Here is a 26,040-nt window from a genome sequence, read left to right as displayed (position 1 = left end):
GCTAGCTTAAATTCAGTAGCATAGTGAGCAAAGGACCCAAGCCTGGGCATACCCTTCCAACTTGGGGTGACAAATAAAAAGAACAGATGATGGACAGAATGCTGAACAATGTCAAACATTCACCCCAGACACAGATTTGGGCCTAAATCCATCATCTATGTTCTGATGGGTAGCAGGGTCAAGACTGATTTGCATATGGCTGGGTCGAAACTGGGGAGGCACAGTGGACAACAAAACAATGGACTGAGATGCAACCCCAAGCCACTGCCTGAGATTAATTCAAGAAATCCATCAATCACCTTGTGGTTTTTATATTTTATGTATGGAGGTGCAAAGAACCCTCAAATTAAAAAGGGAAATAGCACTTTTGGGACCTCTCCTCCTTTATCGTGCTCTCCACTTCACAGATCTGCAGGAAAATTGCCAAGAAGCACCCGAAGTAAACATACTCTTTTTGGAAGATTCCCTGAACTGCACTAAAGTTATTAAGAGAACAAAAACTGGAAACTCTAAATTAACCATAACAACGCAGGTGCTTCTATATAGTTACACAGGAGATGCACTATATATTTACCCAACAAGGTTGCACTTACTAATTAGATAGTACAAAGTACTCAAGTTGGGTAGACATTCTGCAGAAAACAGTTGGTCTGCTCTTGGAGAAATACGTTGGGCAGGATTCATTCTGGCACAACACTCATTTCACAGAAATTAAACTTCTCAATGGGAAGCATTTACAGATGTAAACAAAGAAAGTTCCCAAGTTGAAGCTCCACATCTGTAAAGTACTAATCATCCAAATTTTGTGCACATAGTTAAGCAATGCAAGTGTTTTTTCTCTGCATTTTCACCGTATAAAGTTAGTTGTAAACCTTAATGGAGGGGTTGGCTGGTTATAGGGTGTTGGCCGAAGGCCATGCTTAGCGAGGGTTGGGTGGTCATAGAGGGTTGCCTGCAGGACCTGGTCACAGGCTAGGCCCTGCGGCCAACCCCAGCTGCGCATGGGAAAAGGCTGTGTATGGAGCGGGTTGGGTGGTTATAGAAGTTGGCAGCAGGGCCTGGCCACAGATGAGGCCTGCAGCATCTTCTGCTGAGCACGGCCGAAGGTCATGCATGGTGCGGGGTTGTATTAACGAACAGTAGTTAATATAACTTTATGTTAAAAAAAAAAGTTTATAGGGACATTATAGTTAGGAAACAGAATTCCCCCAAAAAATCACTTAAAAAACAAAGGCGACAGGGACGTTATAGTTAGGCTCACATTTTAAATGTACAAAACCATAAAAATGCACTTGTTAGAGTTATTTCAAGCAACTGTAACTTGTGCCGTAAGCTAACTATAATTTGCACCCTCGCCACGCACTAATTACTCCAGATATTATATCACTCATGACATCCTTGATAATATCACCAACATTTGCAGTAAAATTATTGATGAGAAAACTATGCATGGGCAAAAACCAATTGATAAAGCAGCCTCCACTTTCTCACAAGTCAGTTTTGATAGCAGGTCAAAAGCCAAACATTGCAGGCTATATTAAACGAATTTAAGGAGTCATGAAAGTTACCTGCGCACATTGGATAGTAGTGAGAACATGACACAAGACTTTCCCCATACCAATAAAATTCATGGCTGCAAGGTATCCCATTGTTATGAGGGATACTTCCAGCTAATCCTGAATTTTTACCCAACTGCACTATACTACTGGAGATTTTAATCCCATAGTTACAACAAACTTTCAAGTCCCAGAACACAATGTGATGTCAGTTAAAAGGTCAGGACTAACTTAGTGAGACATTTGCCAGAAAGACACTTGGCAGCTATGAATGTCCACACGACAGCAACATATCCCTAATTCAGTCAGGCAACGAGGGCAGAAAAGCAGTGGTGATCATGCTTAAAGCATCAGGTTTTACATGTCTCAGAATGCTGGGATACAAATTAATTCATTTGTAATGCAACATTTTAAAAGTTTCACAAGTTACTATGCTGTTGGCAGGGTTGAATACCCCAGCAATGTCATCATATTTAGGACGAAATGGGTGCATGAGTCCAATTGTGCCCAGGAATATGTTTATTACATCTGGATGCAACACTCTTACTTTTTAAATCCATTAATATTTCTGCAAACCAGACGGAATGAGTGTGAGAGATGATGAGATATCAGACAGGTTGATGAGCTATATGTGAATGTAATACACATACTTAAAATAGCCTAATGTAAGTCCACTGGATGCACTGCCAAGGAAAGACATTAAAAACCCTGCATTACTACTCCTTTAAATTAAATATGTGCTTTACAAAATCACTAGAAACAATAGCATTTATTTTAAAACCGGGAAAGTTTGGGGGTAAGGTAGCTGAATAAACGCTGATAAGCATCAATTTGAAAAGGCTTGGAAAGTACCACTGAAATCCACAATAAATAAACACTGAAAACAAGACAACCTAACTACAGTCAAAACAATATTTTGAAACGTTCAACCTCTCCCTGCTCCTTCATACATATAACATGATGTCCACTATGAGCAAACTTGTTAAGTCTCATTCTTACATTCGATGGTGGAACTAATCGTGACAACTGTTTTCCAACTTCAACCAAATCAATGCAAAATATGATCTCACCATTAGCTTTGTGTGCTACATATACTAGACACTGAGTATTTAACATGTGCAGTGAATTAAAGCCATTACATGTTTAATAACTGTGGCTAAAACATATAGCAATTATGTCACAATACAGTTTAATAATGGCACTCAAACATTTAAAGTGCAATGAATCAGTGCTGCATAAATAAACTCCAAAGGGATAAGTTGCATTCCATAAAAGCATTAAAACTAATTTGCCTCTGAAAAGAGCTCTGCTAGTACAAGTTGCAATGCAATAATTCAATTCAGTCCTCATCAAATGTTGGATACAGCCATTCAGTGGTTTCCACAGGTTCAGTGATGTTCTCATCACAATCGAACCACTTCTTTTTTGACAACTTTCCTGACACTATGTGGAATTCCTCTGACCTTAAAATTGCAGGTTTAGCCACCACCTTTTGATGATATTATGTATTAGCAGGAACTTACCACCTTTTGCAAAGTATACCCACATATTTATTACTTAAATGATTTTGCCAGTGGTAGAACTCTGTGCACTATATCCCTGTAACCACTTGTAAAGTGTCTATGATTCTTCTTTCAACATGATGAAATTGGTATACACCTAACTGGCATATTTAGCTTACCTGTGAGTCCCTAATATATAGTACAAATTGTACCCACAGCCTGTAAGTTAAATGTCATTAGTGGACTGCAACACCTACTGTGCAAATATTGCTTCAGGCCTAACATTTTAGCCTGATCAGTAGCAGTGAAAAAACTGCAATAAACTCTTTTGACTGGTCAAAACCTCCCTTTAAAAATAATAATAATAATTCAATCTTATGTAGGACTTATGACCCAGAAGGCAAAGTGCATGGTATTTAAAAGTAGAGCATGTAGAAACTTAAAGTTAGTGTGTACCTACAGAGACTAGCTCCCAAAAGCGGTTTTCACTAGTGGGAAAAAGTCTTATTTTTTTATAAATACTAAGGAAATTTTTTTTTTAGAAAGTTACCTTTTCCCTTTCGGAGGTTCCTGAAGTACAAGTTAGTTACCTTTGGTAATGCCTTACCGGGTAGAGACTATCTAGCAGCAGATTCCTTACCTTAGAATTATCCCAGACGTCAGTCTGGATCCAGAAGATTTTTCATGAGAGTATCCCTGTGTGCTGGTAGTTGGTGCTGTTCGGCTCCTCCTGTGTTGGCGGCGGCAGCATCCACGCCGGAAGTGATATCCATGGTGACTTATAAGTTACTTAAGTGCAGTGAAAAAGTGCACTATTTCACGCAGGCTGCAGTGGCAGTCCTGAAGAAGGGTTTGTCTGAGCTCCTTACGGGTGGCAAAAGAAATGCTGCAGCCCATAAGGATCTCCTGGAACCCCAATGCCCTGGGTACTTAGGTACCATATACTAAGGACTTATGAAGGGGGGGGTCCAGTGTGCCAATTGGAATTGGAATATGAAGTCACTAAACTATAAGGACTAATTTGGAAGCTGAGAGAGCATAAGCACTGAAGTTCTGGTGTGCAGAACTTCAGTGACACAGTTAAGCACTACTGACAACACACACATTAGGCCACATACTATGAGCACTGGGGTCCTGACCCGCAGGATACCAGTGAGACAGGCAAAACATACTGACAAACAGGCAGAAATTGGGGATAACATGCCAAGAAAGATGGTACTTTCCTACACATGGCACCTATAAAGGCGCAACCTAGGCGCGCTAACGCAGTTTCTTTTCATGACTTTCCACGGCAGAAGCACGGAGGCATGAAGAACAATGACCACTGGTGTAGATAACTAAGGTCCTAAAAGAGATACAGGCCTGTCCCTAGAAATGTCTGGTAAATGTGTGCAGTGGAGCCATACCTGCTGCCTGGCAGATATCCAGGACCAGAACTCTGCGTGCTAATGCAGTGGTCTCAGCTTTGGCTCAGGTGGCATGAGCGTGCAAAGCCCTCAGGAGTTGCTTCTTGGCCAATGCATAGTAGACTTTCATGCAGAGCAAGACCCATCTGGAGATGGTCCTTTTCTGCACAGCACAACCCTTTTTAGCTCTGGCATACCCCATAAAGAGTGGAATGTCCACCTGTAATTCCCTTGTGCAGTCAAGGTAGAACAACAACACTTGTTTGGGGTCCAGGTGATGGAGACGATCCTCATCCTTGGAAGGGTGAGGTGGAACGTAGAAAGTAGGTAAGGTGATAGACTGACCTACAGCAAAGGGCAAGTCAATCATCGGAGGAAAGTAGGCCCACGTGCAAAGCGCCACTCTGTCAGGATGAATAGATAAATAGGGCGGCTCAGATGACAAGGCCTGTAGCTCAATAAGCCGTCAGGTAGATGTTATAGCCATGAGGAAAGCCGTTTTGATGGTGAGCAAACACAGGGAACAATTATGAAGTGGGAGAGCACATCAAGAAGGTGAGAATCAGATTCAAGTCCCCCTGAGGCATGGTAAAGGTAAAAGGGGAAAAAGAAGGACTAAACCTTACAAGAATGTATGTACAACAAGAGATTTGAAGAGAAGGTTGATCAGTCAATCTTAGGAGCGCAGAGACAGCAGAAAGATAACCCTTAAGAGTACCCAGAGCACAGCCCTGCTGGGCAAGAGAGAGAATAAAGAGAAGAACGTGAGAAAGGGTGCCAAAGGAGGGGTGGGGGTGGGGCGAATCAACATTTCTGTCAGAACACAAAGCAACACATTTCTACCAACGGTAGGCAAATACAGTCTACGTGGAGTAATGACTGGCTGCCAAGATGACACTGCAGATTTCGGGAGGAAGGTCAAAGGCTGTTACATGGCACCAATCTATTTCCACACAAGAAGGCAGAGACTGGACAGGTTTGGGTGGAGAACCTTCCCCTGCTGTTGCAACAGAAGATCCTCCAGAAGGGGCAGACTGATCCGAGGATCGATTGCCATGCTAAGTAGCTCGGGATACGAGGCTCTCTGTGCCCAATCCGGGGCCACAAGGATGACTTTGGTTTGGTTGTTCTTGATCTTCTTAAGAACTCTGAGCAGGACTGGTATTGGCGGAATGGTGTACAAAAGGCCTGAGCTCAACTCTAGACGAAAAGTGTTGCTTCGTGAGAGAGCCATCTTGGAAAGGTTCTAGTGCACAAAACTGCTGACATTGCTCCTTCTTGGCCAAGGCGAACAGATCCAAGGCTATCCTCACTGCTGAAATTCTGGATGGAGATGTCATTCGTCATCCGCTTAGCAACTACGGCTGAGTTCATGCCCCCTGAAGTTCAGAGAACCCACCAGATGTTGAACCACTAGGGAAATGCCCTGACGTAGGAGCCATGTCAAGATGTAGGGCCTTAACATAGGGTCCACGACCCCATCCGCCTGTTTGTTGCAGTGCCACATGGCAGTGGTTTTGTCTGTAAATACCTGCACCAGCCTCCCCTCGATGAAAGATAGGAAGGCCTACAATGCTAGTCATATCATCTGCATCTCAAACATACTGATGTGGAGTCTGGATTCTGCACAGGAGACCAAAGTCTTCTGATCTCCACCTCTTCCAGATGGTCTCCCCATCCCAGGAGTGATGCGTCTGTCACCTCTGTGTGTTCTGGTTGGAGAAGAGAGAGGCATCTGCCTCTGCCGCAATCGTGGTGCATTAGCAACCACTGCAGATCTTTCGCAGTACCCTCTGAGATGTGGATCATGTCAGATAGATTCCCCTTAGGCTGTGCCCATTGGAATGTCAGGTCCCACTGCATAGCCCACATATGCCAACAGGCATTTGTTACCAGCAAGATACAGGAGGCCATGAGTCCTAACAGCATCAGAGTCTGTATTACCGAAATCCAGGACAGAGGTTTAAACATCAGTATCTTAGCCTGAATAACCTGGACTCGCTGCTCGGGAGGATAAACCTGAAACTGCACTGTGTCCAGGATGACACCAATGAAAGGGAGTGTTTGAGAAGTAATAAGGTGTGACTTAGGCAACTATATAATAAGTCCCACAGTGCAAGAGGTTTGCTGTGGCCTGGAGGTGGGAGACGCTGACAGCCTAGGGTGAGACTGCCTTTAATAGCCAGCCGTCGAGATAGGAGAATATTGGTACTCCTGACCTCGGCAGATGAGCTGTAATAACTGCCATCATCTTGGTGAACACCCGAGGGGCACTAGTCAGGCCAAGGGGGAGCACAGCAAATTGAAAATGCTATTGGCTGACCCTAAACCTCAGGTGATGCGAGTGGGGGAGACAGGATGGTGATGTGGAAATCTGCGTCCTGCAAGTCCAATGCTATCATCCAGTCTCCCCCGTCCAGGACAGAAAGGACCTGAGCTCCCTGAATTTCTCCTTCTTAAGGAAATAATTGAGAGACCTCAGATCTAGAATAGGACGAAGGACTCCATCCTTCTTCAGTACCATATAGTACCAGGAATAGCAACCACGACCTACTTCTGGCATCAGGACCCTCTCAATGGCTCCCGTGGCCAAGAGAGCCACAACTTCCTTGCAGAGAAGCAAAAGTTGATCCTCCACCAGCCTGTCTTGAGATGGTGGCATGGTGAGACGAGAGTCAAACTACAACACCTACCAGCCTGCAGTGTTACCCAGATTCAGTCTGATGCCTGGAATAATTCTAGGGTAAGGAATCTGCATCTAGAAGTCTCTATCAAATGGCTAATTTGCTTTTGCTCTCCAGCTTCTCCTAGCCAGTGATTTGCTTATGTATAGGTTTGAAATGCCTCCACAGGCTGAACTGAATGGTGAAAGATAACTTCTCTGAACCTCAAATAACGTGCAGGGTGGGGGCTGTGGGCATCTTACTTTACAGCTTAGTGTCAAATCCTACTTTGCAGCTCTGCTGAGCCAAATCTATCACTTGAAAGGGAGTCAACAGGATGCTAAGAAAATTCTTGAGTATCCTGTTGCTGAAGAACTCTACTTTTTCTTCTACTAGACTTCTCTGTCTGAGTTTATTGTGAATACAACAGCTGTTTCAAACTGGATTTTATTATTAGATGTGGGAGGACACTAGAAATACCATACTGCCCACACCCTCCAACCCCCTGCCACCAGAGCTCAAGCTTAGTGTGGTTGAAGACCTTTGCCATTTTAAAATGCCAAAAATGGGCAGGGCTGGCCCTGGAAACCTTTATCTCACTGGTTAGGGCATGCACTGGAGGCACTCCCACCCACTAGCTCAGCATCTCTAAGCATCCACTTCAGAGCACTGCTGGGCCTAAGGAAGAACAGAAGAGGACTGTAACTGCTGCCTGTGAAATACGAGGAGCCCTGAAGGTCTGGACCTGGTTCCTCTTGTACCCAAGACAAAGAAATGTACTTCAAAAGCCATAAGGCTGACTATATGTTCAAGTTACAAGGATATAACAAGCTACAAGACATTTTTCCTGCCACTTCCCAGCTAACCAGTGGCAACTGAACCTGGAATAGACCTTGCTATTGGCTTCAGCCGGACCCCCTGAGAGTCTCTATGTGCCTCCCTTGTTGGGGGAGGGGCTTTAGAAGTGTACTCCTGTGGTAGACTGGGACTTAAAGGATTAAGTGCCTGATTTAGATCTCAGCGGATGGGAATACTCTGTTACAAACGTGACGGATAACCTGTCCCCTGTATTACAATCCCATTATATCCTGTGGGGATCATAATACGATGGACGAGATATCCATCAGGTTTGTGACGGAGTATTCCATCCGCCGAGATCTACATAAGGGCGTAAGTATTAAGCTAAAATCTTTGACCAGGACAAACCAGGCTGGTGCATCAAACCTACGCTCCATCATGGACAGTCAAAACTGCACCTAGGTCCTAGTCTACTTCAACTGCTATTATTGGCACTATGTCATTTGTGGCACTATTCCTCCTTAAAACATTACAAATTGATAGCTCTGGTTCTCGTCATTTTGTTTAATAAATTTGAATCTATTTTTCTAATTCAGTTTGGGATTTTTATTGTTTTGCCTTTTGACTTTATTACTGCTTTGGCACTGCAAAAATAGTCTACACCATGCCCTAAGTTAAGCACGACTGTTCTGTGCTATAACAACCAGGGATTGAGTTCAAGTTAATTTAGTGAGTTTCAGGGTTTACCCTAATAAGCGTTGTGATTATTACTTGAGTTGGCTTGTCACCCACCTTAAACAGCTAGCCAATTTCTTAAATGTACATATTTTTAGACACAGCCAATGTTGTCCATAGACACTTCACAAGAAACTCAGCCAAAATTTTAGTTGAATGTCAAGCTTGATTACTTTTTTGGGGAAAAGGATTCGGATCCAAAAATAAACCCAGTTGTTTTTGATCTGGCTAACTCGAAACAGTGCCTTCAATAACGAGGTCTTTCATTTGCCCTACAGTAATGGTCCCCCTAAATTCCGTTTGTGCTTTAAATTATCTCAGCAAATCAATTGATTAAACCCTATAGCTACGGGTCCTTTGATCCGGTATCTGAATCCATCATCCTGGCAACTTCTAGGTCAGTGGACTTCACAACACGGTATGCTCAAAATTAAAATTAGATATAGTACTCACATGTATTTAGAAGACCAACTCTCCCAAGTCAGATGGGATTTCAAAATCCTTTTGATCGTCTTCATACTTCTACACCACATCGCCAAGTGTACTTTTTCCTAAAAATCTTGTGCACTGGTTTGAAGGCCAGACAGTCTTTGTGACTGGCATAAAGCCAGTATTACCATTAACGATACCAAGATTCAAATATTTCCGATTCGTTAGATTTGAAAAATACTTTGGATTGAGTGCACAAATTTTTAAACTAAGGATATTCTATACTTGCTTCTGCTGAATTTTTCCTCACAAGATGAAGTATGTCCTCACCTAGATACAGTATTGACTGCGTTCAATTTGGCATCTCCTCTTAACCACAGCTCTTCCCTGATTTTATCATTTTTGTATCTGAGCATGAATTAATCACGATTTTTTTCAGCTCAAGTTACACCAAAATTTCAAGTTGAGGCAAACTTACACAAATTAGTAATATTGGGGCCTGATTAAAACCTTGGTGGGTGTGATACTCCGTCACAAACGTGACAGATATCTCGCTCACCTTTTCACAAGTTCCATACAATATAACAATGCAACTTGTAATACGGCGGAAGGGATATCCATCACGTTTGTGACTGAGTATCTCATCTGCCAAGGTCGTAATCAGGCCCATTGTCTTCAACTGTTTCAAGCTCCTCTTGTATCCTCATTATACAGTGATAATGTTCTAATACTACAGAAACCTTGGGAAGAAAATGGCTATTCAATTTTTCTACCACAATTTCATTCTTAATAAGACCAGCTGAAACCCCTTCCTCCTCCTAGTCAGACAAATCTGGTGAATTCTCAGAAAGTTTCTCATCTTCAGGACCTAATCTAAGTAATAAGGAAGCATTTATTTTTCTGCTATACGATTTAAACGACACACCCTAAATAATTAGCAAACATTTTCTTCCATTGGGCCCATTTGATATTAGGTTCACCAGAAGATATAAGGAAAACTGTTTGTGGAGAAATATTTTGCATGGTAAAAATGAACAAAAAGAAAATTACAATGAAGAGAATACATATTATAAATAGTAAATTCAAGTATAAATTGTTGTGAAAAATGAAACCCTAATTAGGTTAAAAAAGAAAAAAAAATCACTGGCATATGTGTGTTAAGAATAAAAACCTCTCCGGTATCTGATAAGATGCCTGAAACTCACCTGGAAATGATATTTTATGTGAAATTGCACTTAATTTGCAGAATACATGCTAAGAACATGAAAACACAACATTCTTTGCTTATTGTAATCAATACAAATGAAAATGTTACTTACCCAGTAAGCACCTGTTAGTGGCATTTAGTGCTGTAGATACTTCTCCCATCTAGTGTTAGGTCCGGTATGCTGCAAGTTGTTTTACTTCAAAAAGTCTTTTGAGTCATGAGACATAGTGACTCCGTCCCTGTCAGGTAATGTGCATGGGCATCAACTCCAATGTTAGATTGTTTTCCCGCAGGCGGGTGACAAAGGAGTGTAGTGTAAGAGAAAAGAAACAGACGTACATGCAAATGAATGTATGAATAATTGTGAAGATACTGCAACGGCCACATGTGTCTGGGAAGGAGGGCGGACACATGTCAATTTACAGCACTACATGTCACAAACAGATGCTTACTGGGTAAGTAACATTTATTGTTTGGTGGCATGTGTGGCTGTAGATACACATGCTCCACGTAGACTGTAAAGCAGTGCCCTTTAAGAGCAGCAGCAGACCTGAAAGTGTTGCAGTGGTCTGGAAAAGTGTACATGGCACAGCGCTAAAACATCTATACAATAATGTTTGGTGAAGGTGTGTGGTGCACACCAAGTAACTGCCTTGCATAGGTCTGCTATGTGAAATATTACCTAAATATACCATGGTTGCTCTTTTTTTTTTTCTTTTACAAGTGGAGTGAGCTCTAGGAGGAACAAGCAATGGTCTTATGGCTTTAGCATAGCAGGTCTGGATAGATTTTACAACCTACTTGGCTGTGCGCAATTTAGATATAGGGTTGCCTTTGTGTAGCAACAAAGAACTGCTTGGTCTTTCTAAAGGTTTTGGTTATATCAATGCAGAACATAAGCGCTCTCTCAACATCTAGAGTGTGGAGAGCTCTATCAGCCACAGAATCTGGTTGTTGAAAGAAGTCTGCCAATTCAATAGATTGTTTATGGTGGAATTGAGATACTACCTTTGGTAGAAATTTAGGGTTGGTGCAAAGAACTACGATTTCCTTGTGTATTTGTAAAAAGGATTCTTGCATGGTTAAAGCCTGGAACTCCCTTACACGCCTATGTGAAGTGATAGCAACTAAAAGTGCCACGTTCCAGGATAAGAACTGGAGTGGGCATGAGCGTACGGGATAAAAGGGTGGACCCATAAGTCTTGTGAGTACATTATTAAGAAGAAGGCACCAGAGGAATGCTTGGTGGAATCAATTAAGTCCTTCTGTGAAGGCTTCAATTACTGGGATTTTCAAGAGTGAAAGATGCTGTCTGGTCGGAACGTAAGCAGCTTTGGCGCCATATGCAGTCTTATGCAGGTGTATGCCAAATTTGCTTTTTGGAAATGAAACAGGTATGAAAGAATACTCTGCACTGTGACTTTGACAGGCTCCCATTGCTTGGATAGACAATAACAAACAAAATGTTTCCATTTTGCAGCATACCATGTTCTACTGGGGGGCGGTCCATGTGCCTCTTTAAGCATATCCATGCATTCCTGAGGCAGGCTACGGTATCCAAACTCTATGATCTCAGGAGCCATATCACAAGGTTTAATTCCTTGGGATTTGAGTGCCTGATTTCACCATGGTTCTGAGAGAGGAGGTTTGGTTGAGGGAAGCTTCTCATGAGGAACTACTGATAGATCTAAATGGGTGGTGAACAACAGTTGTCGGGCCCATGTGGGGCTATCAGAATCAGTGTGAGGGATGCTTGCCCGAGCTTCCGAACCAGAAACGGAAGGAAAGGGAGAGGCAGATAAGCGTAGGCAAATATCCCGACTAGCTCATCCACAGAGCAGTTGTTCCCAATTTTTTGACTCCAGAGGAACCCCACTGAATCATTATTAGAAGCCGGGGGACCCCAAGCCATATGACCGATATAAATTCCAAACATTGAGACAGTAATTTGCACACAAAAAAAAAACCCACAAAACAAGTACACACCAAACAAATATTCAAATTACTAAAGATATAATTATTTTATATTGAAAAAATATGCAAAAATCGAAAAAATGTAAATGGAAAAATTGGTGCAGCATCTTGGCGACTAACTTCTCAATGTTTGGTTTGATTTAGAAAAGTTGAATCCTGAGATCAGAGCCTACATTTCCCAAGGTATTTCGGTTTTTATTTTTTAGGTACATAAGATCTGAGAAAGCCTTTTCACATAAATATGAGGTTGAGAAAGAAAGAAAAAAACAGAAGGGCCTCTCATCTCTAAGGGCCTCTCATCTCTATATAGCCTGTCACCTGTAATTCATTTGTTTTATAGCATCTCTCATACCAGTGTAGGATGTCAGAGCACTTTACAGGGGACTACAAGGTGTTGGATTCACATGGCATCCACTCTAGTAGGCATTTTGTAAAGAGTGCTTGGCCTGGAAAAGTACAAACTCAGGTTTCAGACCACAACACAGTGGTTAGCGTTGACTAATAACAAGAATGTATTTCCAAGCAAGCAAACCTTTTTTTAGCAGCATAGGGAAAATGAAAGACTGAGGAAAAAAACAACAAATTTGTGACATGCAGTTTGCATACAGCTCTTTAAAGGCAGTTCATAGCTCACTATGCTAGATAACTATTGTAATTTATTAACTGCACAGTACCAAAATAATCTCTGTGACAAAAGCAGTAACTCACTGTGCTATGCACATAAAATACTGTTCTGTACATGATGCACTTTCTTTGCAACAGGCATATTAACCATGTTTGCTACCTTTGAGTCAAAACTTCCACTAGACAAAACTCCTATCACTCTCCAGCACGTACATTAATCACTAGACGCTTTTATTTTTGCCTGAAAGCTGCTAGATATACAAGGAACTCTGCATGCTTTTAAAACTGCTGCACAAAGAAAGTAATGAATATATAAACATGCATGTGCTTGTCAGAGGCCTCACCTGGAGAAGTGCCTTCCTCCCAGCTCAGGCTTACGGACCCCCTGGGAATGTGTCACAGACCCCTGGGGGTCCACAGACCACAGGTTGGGAACGCTGCTATATAGCATTGCCTTTTGGCGGAGGGTGTGGGAACGAGGAGGTGAAGTTTGGGCATTTTTTTTATCCTCCTGTCTGGAAACCCCCACTTTTGAATGTAGGGGAACAGGACTTATGGGTGGAGTTAACATTTGTGGATTTGTTGTCGCATCCTGCTGAGGAGGTCGGCAAAATTGCTGTGTGTCCCCAAAAGATGTTCTGTTAGTAGACTGATGTTGTGGGGAATGGCTCAATCTTATGAGATAGGTGAGAAAGCTGTAGAGAACGTGCCCCCCCCCCGTTTCTGCACCTATACCTAATACATGGCCGTTATGTTGTCTGTGAGGATCAAAAGAAGTTTGTTGGTGAGGTGTGAATGCTTTCAGGGCTAACTGAGGGGCAAGATGTTCTAGGTAGTTGATGTGCATACTGCGGTGTTTGGGATCCCATAGATCTTGGATTGTGAGATCATGAAGGGGAGCACCCCATTCTGTCTGTGAGGGACCATTTTTAGCATTGTCTGAGGAACAGGGTCTAATCAAGGCCAGCCCTTTAACAGGTTGTTTTTGTTCCACCACTACAGAGAGTGATGGATGCAGCTGTCTATCAACACTAGATCTTCCAGTTGACCATGTGATTGAGACGGCTGACGTGCTAGACATTCCTACAACAGATACGTGTCCTAGTTAGATCTTTAAAAATTCCATGTAAATGCCTCAACAGTCCCTTCAGCATTGGGGGTACCTGATGATATGTGGCTACCATACTGATAAGCTCCTGAAAAGAGGTGGTATCGTCTGGGTCAGTGTCAGTGTCAGTGTGTGGCTCAATATCATAGGTAGACTAAGGGTCTGTGTATTGGGAAAAAGGGAGAGTGTTGTACCCTGTTCCCAGATCACCCATCAAACACTAGTTGGGGGGGGGGGGGGGGGAGGGTGGACAACTAAGGGGTAATATCAAGTGGGTCACCCTGTGAAGGAGGAGGTGAGGGTGGTGGAGAAGATGGTCGAAGAGAGGTAGGTAGAGGAGGGAGTGCAGCAACAGAGCCTTTGTCCATCCTCTTCTGTTTGGCAGAAGGCACAGGTAACATCAATAGCCTCTGCAAATAAAAGCTGTCTTTTTGATGGGGTAGTGACAACAGCTTTAACCAAGACACAGCTGAATATGAAGTTGCTTCTGTTTAGCAAGGAGATGCTGCTTTATGTTATGGAGGAGGGGCTCAACGGAGGTGCTCGGCTCAAAAGGCGCTGTAATATTCTATTTTTCCAGTGCTGTAGAGCTCTTATGTTTTGAGGCCAAAACATTCGGGGCCGAGGATGTTCGCACTGGTCTTTTCAGTGCTCAGTGCCGACTGGGAGACCGAAGCGGTCAGTGCCCAAGCGGGAACTGGTCAGCTTGGCCCCGAAATGGTATGGTTTGGCTTCGATTTCGAGCTCCCTGGCGGGGCATCCGAATGAGTCTTTCGGTGCCGACCATAGCCTAATGGCAGTAGTGGCCCAGTCACCTTTGCTTTGGTGAGAGGTGGTGGTTTGTTGGGTAGGGGTGTCTGTACAGTGGGCCAGAGGGAGATCTTGCATCTCAAGAACTGTGTCTACGTCGGACTCAGAGTCCTCAACTGAAAAGGCCTACTCCTCAGCTGCCGTGGCCTCTCTCAGTTTTTGTTCTTCCTCTAACTCGACATCTTGTTCTCCAAAGATGTCCAGAGTCTCCTCGATTTCCTGTTGTTTCTTGACAGCGGACTCTTCGGTCCCGAAGAGTTTTCTTCGCTTTAAAAAGGACTGGCAAGCCTCGCAGTCTTCCTCCCTCTGGTCTGAAGACAAACAGAGTTTGCAGACCTGGTGTTGGTCTGTCCACTGAAACTTTGTGTGGCACATAGGACAAAAACAGAAGGGAGTCCTTTCTGTTAGTAGTTCATTCTCGAGTTGGTTGAATTGAGAAAATGACAGCTAGAGGACCTATGTCAAAGTGCGTCGATCAGACTGGTGATCTTACAGGCCCCGAAACACAAGGAATATAGGTGCATGTTCAACAACAATACCAACAGTGGGGGGATGTATCCGAAATGAAATGAATCTGAAAAGACAGCTTCGACCCAGAGCTCTGAGAAACACGACTGGACCTGACGGCAAAAGAAAACAATGTAACAATGGAGATGATGCCCATGTGCATTACCAACAAGATCCGATGTCACTATACCTTGTGAGTCAAAAGACTTTTCGAAAAAAAAAGAAAAAAAACTTGCAACCTTCTGGACCCAACACCAGATGGCAGATGTATAGAGAGCATGTGTATCTACTACCTCACATACCATCAAACATATTAGTTATCTCAGCCAGTAGATGGTGTGCTAAAATGATCACCTGATGAAATAAAATCAAACAGAATTCAGTGTTTGAAGAGGATATTTTGACAGATGTAAGTAAAAAATTAGACACTTTTACACTATGTTGCAACAGCTATAAAACAAAAAAGAATTACTATGCCTCGTGGTCCAGTTAAAGTCTGAGAATGCACATCTGGGCTTATAGAGATGTTTAAGGAGATACACCAAAACACGAATGCTTTATCCTCCAGTATTTAATCTTTCATAGATTCACATGCTTGAATCTTCCCATTGTCAAGGTGAGCATCCCACAGTAGTCATAAAAAGGAAACCATTGTATGATCAACGCTTAAACAAGTGAAATTGTTAATCAATTGACATTATTTTCATAATGGCCAAACATCAGAGAATCAGGAGGCATCTCAGGAAGCACTCTCCCCCTCAGGGGCCATCATACCTTAAGATTTCTTAGAGCACGCTCCCTGAAAGAAATCTCCCTGAGCTCTGCTCAGTTCTTCTGTGATACAGCTAATAATTTGTCAACGTATGACCTTTTACCAGATTTCAAGTGACAACAGTTGGATCCTGAGAAGAAATTATGTCAGGAGGCTCTGCAAAAAGGCCTCCATAGGCCTTGTAATTCCTGTGGAGAAAACAGACTATTATCTGAGGACCCTCAAAAGCAATGTGCCTACTGCCTCATCCTCACCACAATCCAAAGACTGCTCTTTCTGGCACACTTTTTCGGTGAAGATTTTGAGGAGTAGGGAAGGTAGGTTTTTACTTTGGCTGCAAAAGAAGGCCAAAGAAAATCCATTACCTGGGGATGAAGGTCAGGGAGCAGCATCTCCTCACAAAATGACATGTTAAAGAACGCCCTGAAGAAAAAAAGGCCCCTCAAGAGCCCTCCAAGAAAATTCACAAGGGCTTGGAGAAGATCCCTGTATCAAAGGCCACCTAAAAAGGATTCCTCATCTTCAAAAGGGCCTGATATCACCAGGTCATAGCTTTCAACTACTTCCATGAGAGAACCTTCTAACTCAAGACTGAAAAAGATGACAATGCACACGCTGACCAAGATACCATCGACTAGACCGTCATCCGTGACATGAACAATTAAAATAAAGATGGAGGCTTCATCATCACGATCCACACTGACTACACACTACAGTGTCGACAAGACAGTCGAAATTTCATCAATGGCATACCATACTGCAGACAACAGCACTCATGACAGATAAACTGTCTGTATAGGTTACATTCTTTAACCACAAAAGAGCACCATCAATGATGGGCCTGTTGACAGGACAATGTGAAATTACCCTTATCATGGAAGTGGGTATACCTATGCCTAACCTGCCTTGCAGGACATTGTCTAGTAAAGTCTCTCCTTTACTGCCGAAACACCTACTGGGGCAGGAAAAAACAGCTGACAACAATTTTTTAGGCCCTGTTTATAGTGCTACAAAGGTTTAAGTGAAATGTCAGGTTGATAATGACAACTAATACATGGAAGGAGAGTTTTCATTTCAAGAATAGACGGGAATCAAACCCAGACTTTTGCAGAGCAATAATCATACGGATTGTTGTGAAATGAAGTAGGCCGCGGAGTGGTTGGGAGTACGTGCTGTAATGTCATTGTTTTCCAGTGGTATGTTTTTATGGACTTAATAAAGAGATAAAAAAAATAATTATACAATGAAACTTCTGATGATTAGGAACAATACAAAGCACCGTCATGATGGCCCTGGAATCGGACCTTTGACAAATAATATCAAACTACACCAAAGGTTTCCCAAGTCTCTTAATCCCACACCACTTCCACAACTGGCTCCTGCTCCTCAATGTAGTGAGTCTCCTCATAGTCCTAGTTTACTTTATCAGGTGAGGAGCCCAGTAACACAATCAAGACAAACTGTTCCAACCAGAGTTTTAGCATCCCTAACCACACACAACGATTGTGTGGATGATGACACAGAGCCTGAGAATGTTGAGATTACCCAAGATCCACAATTTGGAGCTGGAGAATAAGATCACTACACTGCAGTGCTCTCAACTCCACCTACTCAGACGGCTGCTAGTTCTCTTTCCAGATGATATTGGGGCTTCCATGCTCTTTTGTAGGGGGACTCCAAAAGGTTCACCCTCCCAAATCCAGTAGAGCAGATTATTTGCTTTCCATATGACTTCATAGAATCAGTGTGGAAATCCATAAAGGCTATACCCCTAGTTGACCATATGCGGGCAGAGGGCTTAAAAATAATAAGAAAGCAAGCAACAATGGCTGCTGTTGTGCCACGCATGAACAAGAAATATAAAGCCAGAGAAGAAACCCTTGCATTCCTCACTGATCATCTGTCCCCAGAATCCACAGTCATGCAGGCTACACAAAGACATTCCAAACAGCTTTCCACTCCACCAGACAAGGAGTGCAGCGTAGGAAAGAGATTTTTGGCTATGGCACCTGCCGGTGCTAGAGCATCAAACGCACTGGCACTGGCTATTCTAGGGTGGTACAACAAGTGAATGGCCAGCCTACTTGGAATTCCAGCCGGAGGACAAGCGGAATGAGGAAAAGGCTATAATTCAGAAGGGCTAAAAACATTTTTTTTAAATACTCAATAGAGCTATGGACATTGTCTCTACCGTCTTTCATCAACTTGCTGGTGCGCTCATCTTAAGACATCCAGGATGGGTTAAGGCAACATCTTTTAGACTAGAAGTTCAAGCTAAAATATTGGCTATAGCATACAATGATAAGGCACTTTTTGGTATCCACATGGATGACACTCTCCAGCTCATAAACCAGATACAGAGACTGAAAGGTGTTTAAGTGTTTTACGTTGTTACTAACCATTTCATGGTGCCAAAGGAAGGGGACAGTTTTCATACAGAGGAAATTTTCAGTTTATATAGATATCAACCCTGTTCTCAGCCATAGCCAGCTTATCACAACAGGACTCCCAACACCAAGACAGACCTCCACCAACAGCATCTTACTCAAGACAGTGTGCTCGTAAAGGCCCGCAGCTTCCAATAAGGGACAAGAATAATCATGGAGGTAGTGACAACTTTCTGGCACTGGTCACCTCCATACACCCCGCCTTAGTATGAAAACAAAAGTCTTTCCATTGATTACAAAAACTGAAATGCTATTACTACAGACCGTTGGATCTAATAGAGCACTGCCACATCTTGACATTTGCTCAAAACCTCCACAAATCCACCTCAAAGGAGGTCACATCAATATCCAAGTCTGTTAAAAAAGGTAATTCTTTTGTTTCTCCAAAAAAGAAAAAAGAAACACAGAAGACGTGTCCTACCTCACGGAAACAACGGTTTCTATTCAAACTTATTCCTTATCAAGAAAAAAAGTCAGGCCAATGAATACAGGTGCTCATTCTGCAGCAGTTTAACACTTTGTCTTTTTAAAGAAGGACGGGCTATCAAATCTTTCCATATCTGGACGACTGGCTCATAAATGTTTCTTCATTGCAGTCAGCTGAACTTTCCACAAGTGCATGTCTTGAGAGGTTTGAGGATCTAGGACTGAAACTAAACAAGAAAAAAACTTGTCTCCAAGCTTGCAAGATCACTGTTTTGGGGAAAGAGATCTTGAATAAAGTCATATGCAAAGCCTTTCACACAAAAGGAAGGATTCAGCCACTAACAAGTTTATCAAGTTTCCTTTCAAAAAGGAGCTGTGATTTAGTTTGGTCATGCATATAATTCCTTGTGGTGATGCTCTCTTCCATTCTACTAATCCCCAATTGTCACCAGTAACATGAGACTTCTTCAGGAGGAGACAGACAAATACCAGATGCAGTGACATTATCCACATCACTGCCCAGATGAAGTAGACTGTAGTTTGGTGGATGCATGAAACAATATTTCAACAGCCCTGGCATTCATATGTTCACAGCCTCAATTTGTGATGGTTGCGGATGAGACCTTAGAAGAATAGGGGATGCATATAAAAAGTCCCTGTCAGTGGGAAATGGTCCTCTCAGGAGTTGATGATGCACATCAATCTTCTAGGCTTCGATCATTGGACTTAGGATTTCAGTCCTTTTTCCCGAGATTAAAGTCCTCATCTGTGCTAGTCTGTACTGACAACATAATTACAATATTCTAACTGAACAAGCAGCGATGAACAAAGTCACGTCTACTATCCAGGAAAGCTCAAATGATTTGGAAATGGATATTGCAACACCAAATCACCTTAAAGTTGGACCATGAGTGTCATGAGTGGGATCTGGCTCAACATCAACTATCAATAGTTTTTCAGAAAAGTCCAAGCCTGGAATTATTTGTGATTGCTTCCAAACACAAATGTCAAATCTATGCCAGCATATATCCTCAGAAGAGATCATGGTGGAATGATCTTTCAGATAGCCTGGACGGGGATATTTGCTTATGCATTTGCCCCTCCTTCACTAATACCCAGCCTCCTAAACAAGATAGGAAGAGAACCAATACATGTACATAGAGCTACTTCTCATATAGGAACAGCATCATAATCAGCTTAGGCCAGTTTCACGGATCTGGACAACGGCCAGATTGTTCATCTAACACCAGAGTCTCCAAATTAATCAGCTTGGCTCCTGAATACAATGAATTCCTCTGCTTTAATAGTTTTCAGATCCAGCAAGATCGTGGAAAGGGCAACAGCTGAAACAACAACTAAAACAGAAGGCAAAATGGTCTCACTTCTGCACAGGGTGCTCTCAAAATAAATATTCATCCTTTCTCGTCTCTACCTGTACAAATTCTGCCACACTTATTACACCTAGCATGCTCCAGTCTTTCCCATAAAACAATTCCGGGCCAGCCAGTGGCACTCTCATGATTTCGAAGATATTCAGGTGAAATATCACTCAATATCATTCAAGGATTGTTCAGAGTTTTTCCTCTGATTAAGTCCCCCCCCCCTCCCCCCCCCCCACCCCCATTCTTTGGCAGTTAAATACAGTCGAAACTTCTATCATAGAAGATGGCTGAATCAGGCGCCTTCTGTTGCACTGTCACATCAATGTGAACAGGATTTGAATTAAAAATCAACCATCTAGCAGGAGGCAAAGCATCCAGGTTGGAACCGTCACAGTCACACTCCATTTGAACAACATGATTCCACTACCACTTTAGTGCACACTCCAGTACAGTCAAGTACTGGCACATTTCACACTAAGTGGATTAAATGCTCTTGAATGGTATAGTAGGCAGATTTTCCACAATTAGTACATTAAAATAGTAACCAGGCTTCATGCTGTGACCCTCCTTTTTTGCACAAGACTCTGCCTACACTGCCACTTTATTGCAAACTGAAAATCAACCATTTAGCAGTTGGCAATGCATCTAGGTTGAACTCGGCATCCTGTCCTCTCTTTGCATAAGATTCTGACTGCACTGTCATTTTACTTTAAACTCTAGCATATCCAAATGTTCGTACATTACACCCTTTAAGCAGATCAGTCCCTTTTGTAAGGTTGAGGGGGCAGCTTTTCCATGGGTTTATCAACCCACCAGAATAGCAACTAAGATTGGTCCAGCTCCTTCCACATGAATCGCATGGATTTTCAGCATTTCATTGTCTATCTGGTGCTTGGAAATCGTGAAGGCCATCTTGTGTCTTGACGCTCTGCTTGACCTTTATGTTTTATTGATTGCCTTGCACAGGACTGTAGCTGTGTCTGTGACTTCAGCACTATGACTGACTGATTGGAGGATTGATAAGATGGATACCGATCCATCTGGGAGAGACCACGGTACGGCTGCATTCTCCCTCTACCACAAAAGGATTAAGGTCTCCTTGTTGCAGAGCCCGCAAGGGTCGAGAGGTCTCAGTATCCACTTTAATGCTCTGGTAAGCATTGTCTACATTTCCCAAATAGTAAGGCCCCATCTAGTATCATGTCCATGATTTTATTCTGGACTTATTGTCTGAAGAAGGTAGCTTCCCAAACACCGAAGACGTAAGGCAATAGCTCCGTAGGCCAAAGTTTCCTACATCCAATGCAGAATCGGTTAGGACAAATGACACTTACTCCCCCGCATGCAGAACTACTTTCAACTCCATTTTCTTCCCCTCTATCAAGACATTCAGAAAGGATGCTGAACCTGACCGCATTCGTTTATGCTAACTGTTAATTATCACCATGGCATTATCACCGAGAATCTCTGTCTGAACATGTCCTTTATGCAGCCTTTCCAATCGGCAGTGTTGTGCACATCGCTGCTGAGGTTTTGGAATGCTCTAAATAAGGCTGTATGCCTATGGAAACAATTACATTTCATTTTTGTTCTCTTTTTCGAAGAGGGATATGAAAAAGCATGGAGCAGCAAACCTGCTGTGTTTGTAGATCTACTTCAAATTTATGTTTTTGGCTTTTTATCAAATGTGAAAGAAACTGGGTATTAGTTGACGGGGCTGAGTATTTGCCTCAAATAATAACCACACGTATTGTCCTTAAAGTCACTAAATTAACAGACCGGCTCAACCCAGAGTCAATGTGCAAAGTATTTATTCAGTACTGAAACAGTAATAAAGTCAAAACACAACACAAGAAAAATCCCAAACCATTTTAGAAAAACAGAGTAAATTGTAACAAATAAAATTACACCAAACAAAACAAAAACAATAAGGGCAACAGGGTTTATGAATTTTTAAGTTTTCAGACTCAAAAGATCACCAAAAAATGTTCAGCACCAACTGTTTTAACTGACCAGTGCCTAAGCAAACATTAAGGCAGACTGCGATGAAGTGCAGATCAGATATAAAAAAACAGGTTCCACCCAGTCGGACGTTTTACCTTTGGTCTTAGCCTGTGTAAAGGAAGTCAAATATCCTAGGTGGGTCTAGGCAGCAGGATGTGTCACCAAACGTCACTGAACAGCCAATGGACAAGGACTTGGTGAAGCTGTTGCTTTGGGTGGGAAAACATTGAGTTGGATAAATTTGAATTTCACTCCCACAGAGAAGGTCCCGCTACAGCTGGATACCTTTTTTCACCTTCACCCAGGAAAGATTTCTACCTTTAAACCTAATCACTTTTTTGGAGCTCATGTTCTTTCAGCACGGCAAGGCTGTAGCTGAAGTAGGCTCCAGGACGCCGGATACTTTCTCCATGAGGTCGCAATGAAAAGGATTTGCTGATGCAGAAATGCTCAGAAAAGGAGCAACCAGAATTTTGGGCCCAGTGGCAAATCACCTTTGTTGGACTGGCTTGGAAGGACGGTCCTGGTCCCCTCATTCTCAGAGCAAAAAGTTGCCAAACAGTTTCCAAGTCCAGATTCAGGATATGTTTAAATAAGTACAATTGACACCAGCCAAGCGTCCTGGCCCTTGGGGGCAAATCTTAGGGGTGTAGACTCACTCCATCAGAGGCTAGCAGCAGGGTCCATTGCAGGTCCTGTTAGAGCAGGTCAGCGCGTCTTGAAGTCCACTTCTTTATCCTTGGTACAAGAAGGAGAACAGGTCCTGTCCTCTAGATTCTTATCAGGTCAAAGATAGCAGGTCCAACCCTCTTTTCTTCTTCCATAGCTCCAGAAAGTTTTCTGAGGAGGGCAATGTGGATGCCAAATTTATGCCTGGCTCTAGTGTGTAGGTGGCGGTGACTCCTGGCCATGCCATAAACATTAGGGTAATAGTTCCCAGGTGTGACCCTGCCCACTGTTGTAGCACTGCCAGTGTGTCCTACTGCAAACAATCCTACAAGGCTCCTCTCCACCTAAAAATAAGCTGGCAGAACCGATCTTCCCCTGTATGGAGCTCCTGTACACACCCTAGAGATGTGGTCAAGGAAGTGAGCAACCCCTTTTCTGTGGTCACTCAAAAACACTTCTGGGGTAGCCTCAACCCCGGGTTGCAGCCTTCCTGACTAAACGGACAAAGGAGAGGGTAGGCCTGGTTGTTAGAAACATCTATCCGTGAAGCGCAGGCCTCTTCAAGTTAATTAATTTACTGAACATCGCTCAGATGGTCATCCTGATAGAGGGACAGACCACCTCACCCCACCCAAGAACTTTAGCTCACCACTGGGAACAATTTCACACCTCTAAGGGTCTAGCAACCTCCTGGGTGACAGTTGCTGCTCATGCAACTGGGTCTCTAATGGCTTTCATCACGCAAAAGGTTACATTCTAGTACCTCTTCCACAATATTAATTACAAATCTGACCTCACCAATGAATTGGGCTTGTAATATATATTTCCAAAAATGAACTCTGTAGCCGATTCCTAGCCAAATATAACAATAATGTTACATTGTATCTCAATGCTTTCCTATAGGACAGCCAAAGATGCCACAGTGAAAATAGTTTTCATGGCCTTTTAACTGCTAAGACATGTTTAACATTACAATTTTACATGTTCTAATTTTAATCTATACACCGTGCCTCACGGGCAGCAAGGCCTACTTAGGGGTAACTTATTAATATTTAAAAGGATGGTTTAAGCCCTTTCAAAAAGAGTTATTTTAACAGGTTGATTTTGCAGTTTAAACCTACACAGCCAGGCAACAGACAGCAGGCTTGCAGCCATGTTTACACTGTCCTGTAGTGAGTGGCACAATGGGTACTGCAGTCCACTTGTGCTAAGTTATTTCACAGGCCTTGACTTCACATTTGTACCACATATTGGTAAGTTAAATAGGTCAAGCAGGGCTGTGCCAATATCATCATGTTGAAATGGGGCTATGGGGGAGGGGTGGGGGGCACAGGCACTTAACCAATGGCTAGCTCGGGTACACTGCAGAGTTCTACAGTCAGCAAAAACAGTCAAGGAAAAGACCTGAAGGTGCACCATGAAAATGGATGGTCATTTCCAACAACATTTTTTATAAGTCAAAAACCATAAAGCAAATGCATTGGTACAGGTATTGAGTTCTATTACTTTATTTGGAGGTTCTTTGCATGCCTAAGGGTTCCAGGGCACCGCCCATGGACAGTCTTCATTACTAGTAATTACGATCATCTTCGTAGAGTAACTACATTTATTCTCAGTTTACTGCCAATAAAATCATAGCAAATTCACTAAGTAAAGAATTGGGAACGACTGTGCATTTAAACAAACTTGTTTAAATACATCTTTTTCATAAATTCTGACTAGACAGCAAACTTTAATGTATAATGATTATAATGTATTTTTTATTGATACAACCTTTAAGAAAGCTTGCTTTACGCAAACTCACTTTTTCATTTTACTTATGTTGTTTTCTGAGAGTTCCACCTTGACAGAACAGATGGCTGGTGAAATTATTTTTTAAATAAAGTGGTCTGAGAACCATTAGTCAACCTAATCTTAATTTTGTTAGAGGGAAACTTGAGTGAACTACTTTTTTTAGTAAAAGCAAAAAAAAAAAAAGAAAAAAAACCTCTGATAAAGATGTTGCCAACATTATGCATGTCAGTGATTGGAAGTAAAACTCCCGTAAGACGCATGAGGCATTCTTAAAGTCGATAGTAAGTGCCACACGTCACTATCAGGAATTAATAGATGCTGTGGCAGTGAAGTGTCCCTACAACAGCACCTTCATAGTATTTTGAAAACCCAACTGGTAAATGTTACAAACGTGAGAAAATAAATTCATAGTTTCCATATCTCAAGGAGTTGCATACAACATGGGCACCATTAATAAACAGCCTAGTTGTTTGTGTTTTTCAGTTTTATTGACTCTGCTTTTACCCCTCCCTGTACTGTTTTTCTCCTCATTTGTATTTGTTCTCGCTGTCAAGTGGGCCGCTCTTTACTCATTCTGAATTTTACAGGCAAAATATAAACCAAGACAACCTAACTGGAAGTTAAAATTAAAATAAATAATACTTTTGCGGTTTTCCTTAAGGTCAGAGACCTAGTCTGCATTTGGTATACTCTCAATGAGTAAGTAAGCTTAGGACAGTGATAGTCAATGACCGTTTAAGGTCACAGTAACCAAGAAGCCCAGAAACACTGGGACACATTTCCATCCTGGTATAAATCTCCCTTTACAAATCCCAAAAAGTCAAAATACTTGCACATTTATTTTAATGATCTTCTTACTTTAACATCAAACAACCTTCTGTGAACTTACCAACTATACATAAGCAGATTTCATTTCCCAACATCTTCCTCAACTCCTTCACCCAGTTTTTTACCTGCAGTCAAGAGTGGAAATGAATGCACATTAGAGTCATGTTTTATAGTGTACTGAAAGAAATATATAGTAACAATAAACCACAGCCCTCCCCGTCTGCATTAAAAAGACACTGAAGAATGTCTGTATTAGGATGAAGACCTCTAGGCTTATGAAAAAAAGAACAGCATGTCTATGTACACTAAGGAAAATCACAAAATAGAAATTACTTTCACATCCGTTCCAGTTCTTGCATTCCCTCCTTCACCATAAATAGGTAGTTGCCCGAAGCTTCA

At 42.3% G+C, this 26,040-nt stretch overlaps 1 protein-coding gene across 1 annotated transcript in view; it reads right to left on the bottom strand.

Annotated features, from left to right (window-relative positions):
- The window catches only part of RAB21 (RAB21, member RAS oncogene family), a 242,597-nt gene that overhangs the window by 115,749 nt on the left and 100,808 nt on the right, over window positions 1–26,040 (bottom strand). The window contains exon 4 of the mRNA XM_069229564.1: window positions 25,703–25,766. Within this exon, the coding sequence (XP_069085665.1) occupies window positions 25,703–25,766 (64 nt within the window). The remainder of the gene's footprint in view (window positions 1–25,702; window positions 25,767–26,040) is intronic.

The sequence above is a fragment of the Pleurodeles waltl genome, chromosome 4_1 (genome assembly GCF_031143425.1).
Source record: "Pleurodeles waltl isolate 20211129_DDA chromosome 4_1, aPleWal1.hap1.20221129, whole genome shotgun sequence".
In the NCBI taxonomy this organism is placed as follows: Eukaryota; Metazoa; Chordata; class Amphibia; order Caudata; family Salamandridae; genus Pleurodeles; species Pleurodeles waltl.
Note: the sequence above shows the minus strand (reverse complement) of the source record. Positions and strands in the feature narration are given on the sequence as shown.